We start from the raw sequence: 16429 nt of genomic DNA on the forward strand, positions 1-16429 counted from the left end.
TCCACAACCAGACAGTAAGTTCCGCCAATCTCCATCGCCCCAACGCCCAGCACACGCCAGGCATTCCATGAATGCTAAACGGCCGACTCGGAGTTTTACCCGCTCTCTAAGGCAGTCCCCAGGCCTGAAGCTGCAGTGTTTGGGGCAGCCCCTTTGAACAAAAAAGGAGGTGAGGCCTGGTTTCAGCGCCCACCTCTGCACCCCACTCCAGCTGCCAACTTCCGTGCAAGTGCTCGAGCCCTCCTACGTTTCCTCCAATACCAGCCTCCCCCTGCCTACTGTTCCCCTAACAAATCCTCTTCTCAGGGTAGAATGGGACACCTGGGACTGGCTATGAAGCCTCTGGGGCCCATGCAAAATGAAAATGCAAGGCCTCTTGCTCAAAAAGATCAGGAAACGATGACGATGATGGTAGCATAACATGACCCCGCAGGTCGTACACCCATGACTCTGGCCTGGGGACATCAGTCATTTTGCACCCTTTGTGCTGGATCTGTTACTGGGGCCTGAACTTTTCTAGGGCAGGTGTGATTTTAAATCTTCTGGATCCCCTTCACTCCTGCCAAGACCCTACAATTCCATAGCACTTCCTGCACTGCCTCTCATATCAGTGAGTTCAACAGCTATACTCTGCTGATTTCTATCTAGAGTTTTGGTTCAAAAAATACAGTTGCCAAGGTGCCATTTGTACCCTGGGGGAACCCAAGGCACTGGATTAAACATCTCCAGCCTGATAGCTCACCACCAGGGGGGACGTTGTTCCCACAGCCATGTCCCCAGGCAGCCCAGCCTCAGACCCGTACACTCTGCCCGTCTGAGGCCAGCTCCACCCCCTCCCAGCCCCACCTCTTTGTGCTCTGGGCATGACTTCATTGTCCCACGACATTGAATCTTCCAGGCTTTCTACTTCTCTCACAGCACCCCTGAACCCCCCAATCCAATCATTCAACTGGACCTCATACAGCCTTTGATATCCATCTGTTCTTCCTGAACATCCAACATCTACCTGGCTCCTCCATGCCACTGCCGCAGCTCAGCCCCTGTCAGTGCCCTCCTGGGACAACTGCAATGGCCTCTGGAGTGGGGGGGGGGCAGGGAGGGTCGCCCCAAGGGGAGGGATCCCAGTGCAAAGCCCCATCAATAGCTGCCCACTGCATTTAGGATCAAATCACCTCTTAAGCTTGGCATGGGAGGTCTTTTACGACTTGGTCCAGCTCCTCCTACCAGCACATCTTCAGCACCTCCCCAGCCACCCTGGCTTACCAAACCATTCTCTGCATCCTTCAGTACAGCAGGTTCTCCAAATCACAGCTACACCACCATGCCAGGCATAATCCTAAGAGCTTGTCATGCACAGTTTTATCTAATCTATGTGACAACTCTGTGAGAGGGAGGAGCTATCACGATACCCCCATTTTACAGATGAGAAGACTGAGGCTGGAGAGGTTAAGGAATTCTTCCAAGAGCACTGAGCTGATATGGGGTAAAGTCAGGATTCAAAGGCAGACCTCTTTGAGTCCCCTGGCCCCTGAGTCAGTTCAGATGTCACCTTCTCTGAGCAGTGAAGCGTCTGGGCAGAGAGAAAGCCAGAGAAGGGGGAGGAGTGAAATCCCTGGGGCTTTGGAGACCACAAGGCTGAATTTATCACAAGTGCAATGTGGTCTCACAGAAGGGTTTTGAGCTGGAGAATGATATGATCAAATTCACATTTTTAAAAGACTTTTCTGGCTGCACGTGGAGAGTGCTTAGCACAGGCGGCAAGAGAGAAAGCATCCCAGCGAGGGCACTACCGCAGGCACCCAGGCGGGAGGTGCAGCGGCGTGGAGCCAGGTGGGAGCAGCTGAGATGGGAGAAGTGGAGGGAAAGCTGGGGGTGTGTTTTGGAGGTAGAGTTGATGGCACTGGTGATGGCCATAAGGAATCTAGGAGGGAAGTCACAGAAAAGGAATTTTTATCTTGTCTCTGCAGCATATAGCATTGCCCTCGGCACAAAACAGGCTCCCAGAGTTTGTCGGATGGATGAACTAATGACTGCCCGGGTGGGAGAGGGGAACGGGGCTGATTTTCCTGAAATCACACCATGCTAGCTAGCAGCAGCCTGTCTGACATGCTGTTCCTTGCCAAGGTGTCAGAGTGAAACGAGGCTTTAAAATAAAAATCCAAATGGCCAAAATCAACAGTGTTTCCAAGAAAACGAGCCTGAAGTCACTGCCCCCTCTTAGTGTCTCCGTGGCAGCATGGCCACTGTGCTTTCACAGCACTTTCCCAAACACTTCTCAGGGGCCATCCACAAGCCTGGGAGAGAGGGTGAGGGGGGCTGGAAGGAGGCTGGAGGGGGGACAGACAGTGGTGGGATGAGGATGGAGGAAGGATGGACAGAGCCGGGAGGATGGAGAGAAGGGCAGCGCCAGTTGTCAACTTGACAGCTGAGGAAGCCAAGGCTCTGGGAGGTTAAGGAACAAGCCGAAGAGTGTCCAATTGGTTAGTGGCAGAATTGGGATCAGGTCACAGGTCTCAGCTCCCACTCCGATGACGTCCACGCTCCAGCCTGATTCCCCACACCTGTGGCCTCCATACCTGATGCAGGTGCTCGCTCAGTGTAGGGGGACGAATGGGTTCAGCCTCGTGGCCTCTTGGTAACTCAGGTGTCCGTGGAGCCCGCCCCCCATGGACAGTCTCCCAGTTCCTTGGGCATCAGTCCCACACCACTCAGCCCTTGCACCCGCAGCTCTCAGGGGCTCCGGGCTCCTCTCTGCCCACCGGGGACCAGCACTGCAGGCAGGACATTCAGCAAGCTCACTAAGCTGTAAAATGGGACGAGGGGGCCACACTTCCTGGCTGCTGCCACCGCCACCCTGAGCTGTCTGCTGACTACTGGGGCTTCTGTGTGCCCTCCAGGCTTGGGGTTCTAGGGTGCAGGCGGCTCTAACGTTGGGAGGCGAATAAATCAGTGTCATGCTCTCCACTCACCCCAACCTTGGAGGTCTCTGACCAGGCCTCGCTCAGTTTAAATTCAAAGTTTGGGCAAATCATTTCTTCCAGGAAGACTTCCAAGGTTCAGGAGGCATGAAAACGACATGTTTTGATCATCTCCCAGGTGCCAGGCATGATGAGGGGTGTTTTGCTTGTGTTTTCTCCTTAACTTTCACCAAATCCCCAGGGGCTTGATTTCATGTTGCCCTCGTTTTACAACAAAGGAAGTGGAGTTCAGAGAGGTCAGGTAACTTGTCTGGAGATGCCCAGCCAACAAGCGGCAGTCGGGACTCAAACTAACATTCATGTGACCTCAGTGCTGGCAGCTGCCGCTGCTGCTTCCACGCAGACAAACGAAAGGAGGAAAGGGTGAGCTCAGGAAAAGTCCCTGCCTGTCTCCCCGGGGCCAGGAGGTGACAGAGATGCTGATGGCAGGTGAGCCAGGGAGAACTGACAGCTTTTCATCCTTCGGTTTCTCCCCAGCTCTGGAGCTGGGCTTGCATCAGGAAATTCCCCTGGGCCTTCCCACTCTGATTCAGAGATGGGACAGTGGTGGAGGGTGGGGAGGGGGATGGGGGGACAAAGAAACAGCATTTGCTGAGGGCCTCTGCCTCTGTGGACTTGGCACAGGAGTAGCCACGACAGGGTTTGATGCAGTGACAGCAGAGCCCCGGATTTAGGTCTGAAATCTTTAGAGGTGGGGGGAGGGCATGAGGGTAGGGGGGGGCAGGAGCATGCCTGGGTACAACCTTCCTTGCACAAGGAAGCCCTCTAAGCCTGGGAACAGGCTTGAGGAGACCAAGGAAGGAGATCTGGGGGAGGCTTTATGGAGGGGGTTGGCTTGAAGGATGAAAGGAATCGGGGGGGATGGGTGGAAGTGGGGGTGAGGCGGAGAGGTCTGTTTGCTCCGGAGAAGCAAACCAACCAGAGGACTCCTTTGAGACATCCCAGTCTCTGGCATCTGCCGGGTGGCTCCTCCACTCCCATCTTGCCTCCAGAAAATTGGGAAGGGAGGTTGAAGCCTGACGCCAGGGCCAGGCATGATCAGGTGTGAAGGTGCCCTATGCCGCCCCCCCCAGGCAGCAGAGAGTGCGGTGGGCTGCGAGGGGTGGCACCGCTAACTTTGCAAAGACCCCAGAACTTCAGCCAGTATTGCCTGGACTCCTGCCCTGTCCTGAGGCAGCACAGACATCGGGGAGCCCTGAAAATGCAGAGACCATAACATTCAGTTCCTGCTGGGACAGCTGTCCAGACAGCACGGCCTTGCTCAGAGCTCATGTGTTGGAGACTTAGCTGCAGCTAAGGCTCTCACTGACGCCATTGCTTTGGCTGCATACGGCTCACACCATGACCCTCATGAGGTGCAGGGGCAGGAATGGGCCGAATAGGTACCTGCATTTGGGGGGCACCTACTCTGTGGGGTATGCAGGGCTCCTCCACATCTGTCATTGCCCCATGAACAATAACCCAGAGAGGCAGAAAAACCTGCCCAAAGCTACACAGTTACCTGGCAAAACTAGGATTTGAACTCAGGTCCCCCACCCCCAAAACTTGGCCACTTTCCTGCACCCTATGCTACCTTTCCAGCAGAGTCCATTTAATGTGATAGAATGTCCACTGCATAAGGAACCATGGAACACCTTTTTTCAGGCCCCTGTATCAGAAAGAGCTGGGCTTCTCACGAGCAGTGATTTCCTTTTATCATGTGCATGCTGTGAAATTTGTATTTGATCATGTTCTCCTCTTTGTCCTGGCCCCCAGGAAGCTCATAATCAAACTTATGACTCACCTCTAGCAACCCCTCCAGCCTTTGCAGCAGGCTGCTTGTACATCCGCCTGACCAAACCAGCAGCTTATTTTCCTACTCTCATCTTTATTTCCATCCCAGTCCCTTATCTGTTCCATAATTTATCTTGCCTCTTTCTTCCTCTCTTTCTGTTTTTTTGGTTGGAGAAGGAAGAAGTAAATAGAGTCAAATCATGCGATACATTTTTCTGTAGCTCTGAAAAGTTTTTCATAGGAAGAAATTCATAGGTTAGACAGAAATATTCTTCATCTGTTCCCAGGTCCTGACCTGTAGTTCAGAAAAGAAGGTCTCAGGTGGATGCACCCAGTGAGCCAAGGGAGATGACAACTGGAATTGGGAGGCGGGGTGTCCTAGCCTGACCTGGCCTGTCCCTAGGGGTTGGAACCAATTTGTTCCCTTTCTGAAGCTCATCTCAGGAGAGCATCCTCGTCGAGGGGGGCATGCCACACAGGAGGGGCTGCTTTCGTGTACGGCACGCACAGGGGAGCTGTGACGCAGGGGCAGGCGGCGACGGGAAGACCAGAAAAGAGTGGCTTCTCTCATCTTTCTGCTCTTACTGCTGCTTGTCCCGGGCCGCGGCTGTCCCTCGCTGTCCAACTTTAGCTCAGGCACCGGCCAGAGGGATGGGTCGCCTGTGCGTCATTACCATCAGTACTGACCTGAAGCTGGGCATGTCATTTTCCTCCAGGCACCCAGGCCCAACGCCAGGCCACCCCGTCAATAGGGTCACGCCCCTCACTTGCACCCCAGGTGCTTCCTTGAAGAGAAAGGAAAGAGTGGGGCTCCTACCAGCTGCCAGGACCCGGCCTGCTCTGCCAACTCGACGTTTCCCTAGAGAAAGGTTCTCCACCGGGGGCGGTTTCGTGTCGCCGCCCCCTCCCCCAGGAGACACTTGGCAAATGTCTGGACAATGTCTTTGGTTGTCACAACTCCCGGTGGGGGAACCGCTGGCATCCAGGGGGAAGCCAGGGATGCTGTTCAATAGCCTACAAGGCACAGAATAGCCCCCACCTCAAAGAATGATCCGGCCCCAAATGCCAGCAGCGATGAAGATGGCAAACCTGATCCCTCGCGGAGGCAGCTGGTAATGAACCCACGGCACGTGGGGTGAGAATGAATAATCCTGACTTAGGCTCTATGGGACTTTCTGGCACTACTTACATGCTTCATAAGTATTACATACTTATGTAGCATGTAATAACATGGATGGACCTAGAGAATATTATGCTGAGTGAGTCCAGCCAAAAACTAAAGGACAAATACTGTATGGTCCCACTGATGTGAACGGACATTCGAGAATAAATTTGGAATATGTCATTGGTAACAGAGTCCAGCAGGAGGTAGAAACAGGGTAAGATGATGGGCAATTGGAGCTGAAGGGATACAGACTGTGCAACGGGACTAGATACAAAAACTCAAAAATGGACAGCACAATAATACCTAATTGTAATGTAATCATGTTAAAACACTGAATGAAGCTGCATCTGAGCTATAGGTTTTTTTTTTTACTATTATTATTACTTTTATTTCTTTTCTCTATATTAACATTCTATATCTTTTTCTGTTGTGTTGCTAGTTCTTCTAAACCGATGCAAATGTACTAAGAAACGATGATCATGCATCTATGTGATGATGTTAAGAATTACTGATTGCATATGTAGAATGGTATGATTTCTAAATGTTGGGTTAATTTCTTTTTTTCCGTTAATTAATTAAAAAAAAAAAATCTGGGATCCTGCTTAGGTATCCCCTTGATTCTCTTTCCCAATCCTGCTCCTTCTTCCATCTTCCCCACTTCGAAATGGCACCACCACCAAAAACCTAGGCAGGCATCCTTGCTTCCTTACCCCTTCTTCCCATCCTCCTCCCTTCTCTGCAGCTGCTACTTCGTTCCCAGGTGACCTGGGACCCGGCAACCTTATCCCCGCTGGTCCCTGGTGGCCTTCCTTCCTTCCAGAAACTTCATTATCTACATGCAGCCAGAGATCTTCTAAAAACACACATCAGATCCCTTCACCCCCACTGCCCCAAGCCTCCCAGCAGCACTGAGCCCACGGAAAATAAAGTGGGCTCCTGACCTCAACATCCTCCCCCAGCAAACTCCAGCCTCCTCTTCCACCCTCTGCCCCACCCTCACCCGTTCCTTCCTGCCTGGGGCCTCAGCTTGCCCTTTTCCTTCTGGGAAAGTCTTCCTCCACGTCCTCGCCGTGCATGTCTGGGCTTAAACACCACCTTTCCTGACAGTTCCCTCCAGTCCCCACACGGTCATCTGCTCTGTCCTCAGCACAGCACCCTGGGCATGGCAGGGCCGCCGATACAGTTCCCACAGTGGGGTCTCCCCCACTAAGTCAGCGGGCTCCATTCAAAGGATGTGGGGAGTCAGGAGCAGGGGGAGGGTGAAGAGACAGAGCAGGGCACTAAAGGAAGGTGGACGTGAGAAAGGACCACCAGGGACCCTTCCTGACAGGTTGGAGATGGCACCAGTTACAGAGCAGGGCCGGGAAGGGAGAACGCCCCTTACCTAGCCCTCCCCTCATCTGTAGGGTTCCAATAAAGGACTAGCCCTGGCTGGTGGGAAGCTGAGATGATCTGTTCAACCTCAGCCACTCGGGAGCTCTCGCCATCTCCAGCCTCATTTTCTACTCCTACCTAGAAAAGGCAGGTAATTAATATTTACCTTGAAGTGTTGTTGGCAATTACATGAACTCATGTCAGTCCTGCACCAAGGTCTTCAGTAAGTGGTGGTGGGTACTGTTAACAGCAGGAGGCCAAGGAGGGCCGGCGGCGGGTGAGGCTGCAAGCTGGCAGAGCCGGGGGCAGGGGCCTGAGTGGACCGGCTGCTTGAGACAATGAAAGCAAATGCAGACGAGGCAGGAAGAGATCCTGGCCGGTTATTTGGATCAAAATCTCTCCGAATGGTCTCACTGTGTGTGGCTTAAGGCAATGTGGTCTAAAGTGTGATTAAGGGAGAATTTTGCACTGACCTGCAGTGACAGGGTTCCAAGGGTGCTGGGAGAGCCAACTCCATCCCCACCCTAACCGGGCAGGGCCTGGGGCAGCCAGAGCCCCTGGGGCAGTCATCGCTGGCTGTTCTTCTTCCCACTCAATGTGTACTATGAATATTTTCTTTTTCTCTGCATGCCATGGTGTGAATAAAGGCAGGGAACGCTGGTGAGGTGAGGCAGGCCAGCGTGATTAGGGCAAAGGATCCTCCCACTCTAGGGTTCCAGGACCTTCTCTATACCTTCCCTTGTTAGGATGCAGCACAGAGCTAGGCACAGTAGGCAGAGAGCCACCCCTTGCGTCCAGGCTGGCAGCTTGAGGCTTTGACTGAGCCCTGAGAGTGTGCCTGGGACAGCAACATCTATACATGACCCAGGGGCCACAGAGGGGTGCACTGCTGGCACCAAGCTTTGCCAGGACCATCTGCCCCCCTGATGTATGGGCCCAGGCCCCTGGCAGCCCCTGGGAGAGCTCAGGAACTAATGGTGGGTGCAGAGGCATTGGCATGTGGCTGCCAGCTGCCACCCTCTGGGCCCAACACCCCCTGTGTCCTCCCTTGTTCACACAGGGGTCTTGTGTCCCTGCACAGAGTATGTGCTCTGTCATATGGGTTTACAGTCTACACCCTGCCTAATCCCAAAATGTATTTGAGGGTGAACATGTGCTGGTTAGTGATGCCTTTGAGTGAAAAGGCCACAAAGCTGTCCCAGCCTGGAGGTGGATGTCACCAAAGAGGCAAAGAAAGGATAAGGTGGGGGTCTCAGGGATTGGGGCAGGGGGAGGCGGGACCTATGTCTACTGGTGCTGGGGACAGACCAGTCCAGAACACAGTGGAAGGTGGAGGCGGGGAGGCAGAGAGAGAGAGTGTGTTATGCAATTTGTGTATCAGTTACACATTTCCAATGCCCTCATGCTGCTGCCGGCCCAACCTCAGAGCCGGGCTCTGCCGGGCACTCAAGGCTGGTTCTATTTTTAATGGCAACCCAGAAGCCGTCTGGAGAAGGGCAGGATGACTCAGTGGGAAGAGCTTTGTAGTGAGACAAAGGTTCAAATCTGGCCCTGCTGCCTCCGAGCAAGTCCCTTACCCTCTCGGAGCCTCTGTCCCTTCCTCTGTACGCTGGGGGTGCAGACGGCACCCTCCTAGGGCTGCTATGAGCATGCCAAGTAGGCAATGCAAAGGCTCTGGGCACTCGTGTATTTTAACACTTGCCAAATGGGGAGTGGAGGCGGGGTCAAAGAGGAGAGACTCTGCTTTTGGGGGGCAGAAAGAGGCTAAAGCAATCTCGGGCCTGGTGAGGCTAGGCTCATTATTTTCTCCTGCATGCAGCCCTGACAGATTGCACAGACACCTTAAATACACAGAAGGGCTCGGCCCTCCCAGCCTGAGGACACCAGTTGGTGGGAAACAACCAAGATATAGAATCTGTTGTTTGTGCGTTGCCGGCAAAGCCCTGAGAGTCCTGCCACGGTACTTTGCTGCTTTCTTTGCTGTCTGCTGCAGTATTTCTTCAGTTTCAGCTCTGAGGTTTGACCTTTTAATTTTTTTTTTCTTTTTGGTTTGGATGTGATGCTTTGGGGTACTTTGATAGAGAACAGGTGGAAAATTGCATTTTACACGCAAAAGCCAACATGGAAGTGACTCCGTTTCTGCACATCCCCCGTGAGCAGCCTGGGGTTCACGTCCAGCCGGACGGAGCTCAGCCTGGGCCACGTGCTGGCAGGTGGAGGTGTGAGAGGGCCATGAGCTGCCAGCCTCTGCAAGGTGCTCCTAAGGAGATAGTGGGCAGTCCCCACCCAAGTCGAGGGACTGTCAAGAAGCTCCCAGCCACAACAGGGAATCTTGAACCTGCTCTCCCAGTCCTGGGTCCCACAAGGATGCCTCAATCCTCAGATGCAGCCTGGCTTGGCCCTCAGAACTCCTGAGCTTTGGGGGATGACAGAGGCCGCCCAGTTCTTTCGGCAAAGTTCCCCAGATGGCAATCCCCCCTTCCTCTGCCAGCGGAGCCAGCTGCCCAGAGCAGCTCGGGGCTCTCTTGATGAACGCCGAGTGCAAACGGCTCGAGGCAGCTGGCAAGATGCTAAGTGCGGCATCAATCCTAATTAGGATGAGGAATTAATAAAGGAGGCATCCCAGGCACATGGCGGAGGCCAGGCTGGCCAGCGCAGAGGAATTCGTTCCAATTTCCAACTGGGAAACTGGAAGGCTCGGGGTCCAGGCATGCCTTCAGGTGGCAACGGAGCCCAGCAGAGCTCACAAGGGAGCCCACGGGGCACTGCAGCCCCTGCTCCGTTTGACTCAGGTGCCGTGGCAGGTAGTGATGTGGGCACATGCGCCAAATGAGAGCAGGAGGTATGCACGATCTGAGCAACTGCATGCCAAACACGATGCTTTTCAAAAGAACGGAGGAGGATATGCCGGGGGCCCACCAGCTCCTTTGTGTGGCTGTTTCCCCAACTACTGACTCCCCAGTTCTGCTGCTTAAAGAGGCCACTTAGCTCTGACATTTAAGCTCCAAATGGCGGGGGGCAAGCCAGCCCGGATGGGAAAACATGCCAGGGTCAGGGTGGGCAGGACTCCACATCAGGACAGGCATGATGAGGGGGGGCAGGGGAGGGTAAAACCAGCCCCCACAAACAGACGCAGCTTTACAAACGCCTCTTTTTTAATCTATCTAGATGCAGCCAGAAAAGGACCACGTTTTCCAAAGCTCCCTACCAATGTCCATCCAAGACCCAACCCATGCTTTCCTACTTCCTGGGCGGGTGTAACTGCAATAAGGAAGGGCAGGTGTATGGAGAAATTCCTTGGCAATTGAGGGCCTGGGTTACACCTTGAACCTTACCGAAAAAGAATGAGAAGACTGTCCTAGCACTTAAAAACAAACAAACAAAACACAAACAAACAAGGGAACGCTCGGCCATCCCCCCTGTCCCGGTTTCCCGACCGGAGGCTGAAAGACCAGAGCAAGCAGGAGCTCTGCCCGCGCCCTGGACGGCACCAGGCGGCCCCTCCACAGCCACCTGTTAGCTCCGCGGCGGGGCGATCGGGCGCCCGCGAGGCGCTGAAGTCGGGCGCATTTGGGCGTTGGAGGCGTCCCGGGCACTCCGGAGGAGGGCACCGTCCCGCAACCTCCCGGGAGGACCCAGCTGGGGTGGGCAGGGGCATTCCAGCTGCCCGGCACCAACTACTCGGCGTCAGCGCGCACCTGGGGGTCACAGCGCCCCGCCCCGACGGGGCGACCACGCCCCTCCCCGGCTGCTCCGGGTCCACCGGTCGCCTCTGGGTACCCGCGCGTCCTCTGCCGGGGTCTCCCACAGCCTCCCTTCCCGGGGGCCGGGACGCGAGCTCGCGTGCGGTCGGTGACCCAGGGGGATGTTCGGGGTCGTTCCCCTCCCCTCCCCACCGTGCAGGGAGGAGCGGGCCGGTAGCCGGCTGCAAAGAGGGTCTCAGCGGGCACCTGGCCCCGGCGCCCCCAACCCCCAACCCCCTTCGCAGCCCGGCCTCACCCTCACCCCTAGGCCAGGGGCTGGAGCGAGCGCGGAGCAGCCCGGGCGCTCCCCGCCCCCGGCCGGCCCCGCCCCAGGATGGCCAGTTCCCATAGCAATCGCACAGACACCGGTTGCCAAGCAACCCCTCCCCCTCCTCCCTCCCCTCCTCTCCGGTCCGCTCCCCCAACCCCAGCCTCCTCCCGCCCCCTCGCCAGCCTCCACCTCCCCCGGGGGCGCCACCGCGACCCCCCGGGATCGCTCCGGTCCGGGCTTGCGCGAGCTCGCGTGAGAGTTTCCGTGTGTTTCATTGTGTCTGTGTGCGTGGGGGTGTGCGGGTGCGAGTAGAGAGTTTGGGTGATCGGTATGTTAGAGGAGGGTCCCCCGACCCGGAGGGCCCCCGGAGCAGGTGCCCAGCTGACCGCGAAGGGACCCGCCCGCCCGCTTCGGTTCCTTTGTGTCTAGCGCGGAGCCGGCGCCGCGCCCACCCGCTCCCCGGCCCGCGCCCGGGGCGGTATGCGTGGATGTGTTGGGGGCTGGGGTGGGGGCGACCGTACCTTCGATGCAGCACACCCGCCACAGCCCCGAGTGGGTGAGGTCGCCGCGAGCGCGGCGGGGCGGGGGCCCGTCGTCCATGGTCAGGTTGGTGCCGTTGCAGATGTGCGCGCTGGAGTAGAGCCAGTAGTCGGTGCCGATGGCGATGGCCATGAGCGAGAAGGCGGCGAAGGCTCCCGCCGTGGTCAGCAGCATCTGCAGCCCGCGGTCGCATCGCACCATGGTGGGCGCCTCATAGTCCGCCGCCCGCCGGCCCGGCCCGCCGCGCCCTCCCGCCCTCCTCCCTCCGCGCGCCGCTCCGGGGGCGCCCGGGCTGGGGGGCCGCGGGCCGGGGGGGGCGGCGCCGCGCTCCGCGCTCCGTCCCCGCTCCCGGGGCGTGCCTGCGCTCGGGCCCCGCCGGGGCTCAAACTCCGTAGCGCGGCGGCGAGTGCGGGCTGCGCGGGCCGCGGGGCGGGCTGGCGGCGGCGGCGGCGGCGGCCGGGGACTCCTCCCTCTCGGCCCGCCCTCCCCGCGCGGCCCGCGCCTCCGCCCCGCGCCCTCCGCGCTCCGCCCGCCGCGCTCCCCGCCCGCGCCCCGCTCCCGGCGCCGCCCCTCGCGCCCCGCCCCGCACTCGGGCTCTGCTTTCCCGGCCTCTCCCCCCGGCTCCCCTCTCGCCCCGGCCCGGATTTTCTCTTCCCTGCCCGCCCCCCTTCTCCTCCTCTCCCATCCCCGCGCTCGTGCGCGCTCTCTCTTCCTCTCCCCGGTTCATTCACGTTATTAAAGCGCAAGCAGCCGAGGGAAGGTTTCCCGAGAGGACTGAAGGGAACCCACCCACTCTCCAGGCACGTCTCTGGCCCAACCCGGGACACCCGGCCTCCCCCTCAGACGGCCCTGAAGAGTCGTTCATCGGTGGCGTGTGTAGGGAGGGGTGATCGGGTGTGTAGACGCCCGTGCTTTGACCCTGAGTGTGGTGTGGCCGTGCCGGGTTAGGGTTCAGAGAGCCAGAGGTGGGTCACAGCTGGGAGACACTGGAGACCAAGTCAGCCCCTGATGCCCAGCGAAGGGCACGTTCCGTCCCCTTCAGGTGGCTCCTGCCGCCACCAACTCCTCCAGACCCCCTGGCTGGGAGGACCCGGTCTTTGGAGCCCGGAGACAAGGGAGCTTTCTTTCAACCTGGGGTCCCTGGAGTAGAACTTCATTTGGGGCGGGTGCTGAGGCTGGGGTGGGAGATGGCATTCCCCTCTGTTTTCTGAGCCTATGTTAGTGCCAGAGTCCCAGGAACACCCCAGTTGTGTTAAATTCAAACGTCCCAGCCACGGGCGGTTTTCCTCTTTCTCTCAGCTCCCTGCCTTTATTTCTTTTTGCCTTTTTCTCTACTCAAGCTTAAAAGGCTTTCTCTCCCTCCTCCCCTTTACCGCCATCCTCTGCCCCAAGCTCTGTTGGCTTCACTTAATTGCCTTTGCTCCTGGCATGATCCCAACCTGGTTGCACTCGCTTCTCCTCCAGCCAACCCAGGCCCCTCCTCCTCTGAAACCCAGCTCCAAACCCCTCTCCCCAGGAGGCCCTCGGAGTCCGCCACCGGCTGCCCAGCGCTCCTCTACTTGGCACCTTGCCAATGCCGGTGTGGACATCCCTGCTGGTGTGGGGTGGGAGGCTGCCCTCTGCCCCCAGGAAACTGAAAGAGGCTTATGGGGAACTGCTGTTCTTGCAAGATGCAGCTTCAGTTTCCCTCCTCCGTGGCACCTTCCCTGGTTCCCCACCCCCAGAGAGAATTAATTAATTACCCTGCACTGGAATCACTGTTCTGTTTCTCCCAGGAGACTTTCTCATATCTGGCATATTTGGTGAGTGCTTAAAGAATGTTTGCTGAATGAGAGGTGTTTCTTGCCCCCACCCCCCACCCCGGGAAGGTTATAGTCTGGTAGAGGAAAATATAGCATATAAATAAAAGGGGAAAAAACGTTGCAAGGTAATAGACCAAAGACCAGGCTGGCTGCATGAACTAGCGTTTGTTGGCTCCTTCTCTCCTGCCTGTAGGCTGTCTGTCTGTCTGGTCTGCCTCCTAAAGAGGAGCCTGGTCTAGGGCTTTGCACACAGCAGGTGCTCAATGAGTGCTTGAGTGGATCAGAAGGCGTGAGGCATGCTCTCTGTCTCCAATATCCACAAGGGTTCTGTTCTCAGGAGCACCCAGAAAAGCAGACCTCAACTTTCTTTTTTTTCTTTCTGTCTTTTGTTTCTTTTTTCTTTTCCCCAAATTCAATCTTAAAACAAATCCCCAGTATAAATAAACTGGTTCTCCCACCAGGTAGCCCTGCCAGTAAGGCTGGTCCTGCTCTGGTTGAATGGGGGAGGAGCCCAGAGCACCCTGTACCTCTCTTCACTCCCCACCCCTCACACCACCCTCTGCAGCTCTCCAAGCACCTCTGTGGCTCTAGGGTTCCGTGACACCTGGCGTGAAAACCAGCATCCTGAGCCAAACACCTGGGTTACTGCGGAACATCCTTCCACGCCCCTGTACCCCCCCCAGGTCACCAACTCCACTCCACCCCCCACCCCCATCCAGCTCGCAGCCTTCTGCAGGGGCTGTGGGAGAAACAAGTGAAAATGAGACAAATGAAGCTGATGTGCAGAGGGGGAAGGGGAGGGAGCATCCCAATCTCCTCTTAGATATCAGGGTAGGGGGATGGTACCAGGTGGTGGGACCCTCTTCTCACAGAGCAGGTGAGCTTCATGTCAGTCCCACAGAAGGCAGAGGTGCTGCTCAGAACAGAAACCTTCAGCCCTCAGCTCCTGTGGACCAGCTTCCCCATCCCCACCCCCCGGAGGAGCGTGTGGGAGAGCTGAGGGGTCCCCATCCTGTCTGGCTCCAGGACCAGCCAGTGGGATGGTCTCGGGCAAGCCAGACCCCTGGGAGAACTACAGCACCCCGCCCGCCTTTAAGAATTGTTCTGCACGGGCGAATGCATGGAAGGCCGGTGCACGGAGTGATGGCACACGCTGCCTTTTCCCTTTTCTGCCTTTCTCGGAGACAGCGAGCCAGACCCTGGCTAGGGATGAGGCTTCCACTCTCTGTTAATTCTCATTATGGTCCCTTTTATGACACTCCTGGAACCCCAGGCGCAGAGAAATTGAATAACTTGCTCAAGGTCACATCAGCCATTGGGTCAGGTCCCAGCCCTGGACCTGGTATCATCAAGGCTGGGGTTTCCCACGGACGCTAAACCACCTCTTTGTCATTTATCAAGTGGCCCTTGGCTTGTTGTTGTTACTAGCTGCTAAGTGGACGGGACCCAAGAGGGGCCTGTGGCGGCTTGCCTCTCTGGTGACACCCAGCTGGCAACCGTGGTCCTGGGGTTGTGAGGGTGCTGAGTGTGAGGCAAATAAGGGCCTGACCGCCAGCGGGGGAGGCGGGAGCAAACTCAAGGCTGTCTGAGGCCATTCATCATGCCTGGGTGAGCACAATTTAAATCTGGAAATTTCTGCTCAGCTGGATTAGATAACTCTAAATGGCAGTATTAACTGCTGCCTGAGGACCCTGGAGTTTCTCCCACATGACACTCCCTGCCCTGAGGGAGGATGGATGTGTCCTTCCCTTGCCTTGGAGGCCACGTCAGCACCGGCTGGACACCTGGTGTCTCTTCCCCAGGGAGCCTCTCAGTTTGACTTGGCTGTTTGGTGAGGTGAGCAAGTAATCACATTTGTATGACCTGTCTGGACAGCTGAAAAGGTGGAGATATTTTACCATCAGTTCAATCAGTCCTCCAAAACCATCTTTTTCAATGCAAAGTGGTCTCGTTCCCCTTCACTGGATTCTCTGGATAATTACCTCAATTTTTCACTTTGCTTTGGCTGTGAAGACAGAACCTTAATGAGCTCACAACCCTCTGACAATCCCCACTCGAGGACGAAGCAGTCAGGCGGCGGCAGTGGGAGAGGAATACAGCATTAGGCTGCTCATGCCGCGTAACGAGCACGTCAAAGGCTCAGAGCAGCCGAGGAGGCCACATCTGCAGTCAGGGGGAGAAGGCAGGGAGAGGCCCTCCGCCGGCTCGGAAACACGTTTGCTTTCTGCAGCGGCTCCAAAAGCCTTTATTAAAGGCTTTGTTTCCCCCTTTGTCCTCCAGAAATAATGACCTCTGGGTGGCAACTTTTTGCAATATCTCATTTTCACACCCAAAGCAGATGGTTCTGGTGATTTCAGAAGGCTTAGTGGGGGAATTTGGGGAGCCTAGTGTTATCTTGGGTGAATAGATATAAAGAGTGATTTCGAGTTTCCATTGCAAAGGATTGGGGATGAGCCTCAGAAGGTTCCGGGGCTTGGCTCAATGTGAAGGCTTATCTGCAACCCATCCGAGCTGCTGGGAATCCAAGGAGAATGCCCCCCCCCAATCCTGGTCTGGGCAGCCTCCCCTCAATCAGGTTATGCATGCTGCAAAAATGACTTTGAATCCCTCTTTGGTATTTCTGTAGCTTCCTTTGAGGGAGAGCACAAAAATGATACCTAGCTTTATATATTCAAGTTCATTCCATGTCATCTACTTATCACTTACATCCCATTCGAGGTAATTGGAGCTGCACGCACAGCATTCCTCGTCAGCTCCACAGTAAGAAAACCATGGCTCCCTCA

General features: G+C 56.3%; 1 protein-coding gene across 1 annotated transcript in view; it reads right to left on the reverse strand.

The window, feature by feature from the left end:
* The window catches only part of CACNG4 (calcium voltage-gated channel auxiliary subunit gamma 4), a 57290-nt gene extending 45245 nt beyond the window's left edge, over positions 1-12045 (reverse strand). The window contains exon 1 of the mRNA XM_077162984.1: positions 11826-12045. Within this exon, the coding sequence (XP_077019099.1) occupies positions 11826-12045 (220 nt within the window). The remainder of the gene's footprint in view (positions 1-11825) is intronic.
* Between the last annotated feature and the right edge of the window lie 4384 nt (positions 12046-16429).

Source organism: Tamandua tetradactyla, chromosome 6 (assembly GCF_023851605.1).
Source record: "Tamandua tetradactyla isolate mTamTet1 chromosome 6, mTamTet1.pri, whole genome shotgun sequence".
Classification (NCBI taxonomy): domain Eukaryota; kingdom Metazoa; phylum Chordata; class Mammalia; order Pilosa; family Myrmecophagidae; genus Tamandua; species Tamandua tetradactyla.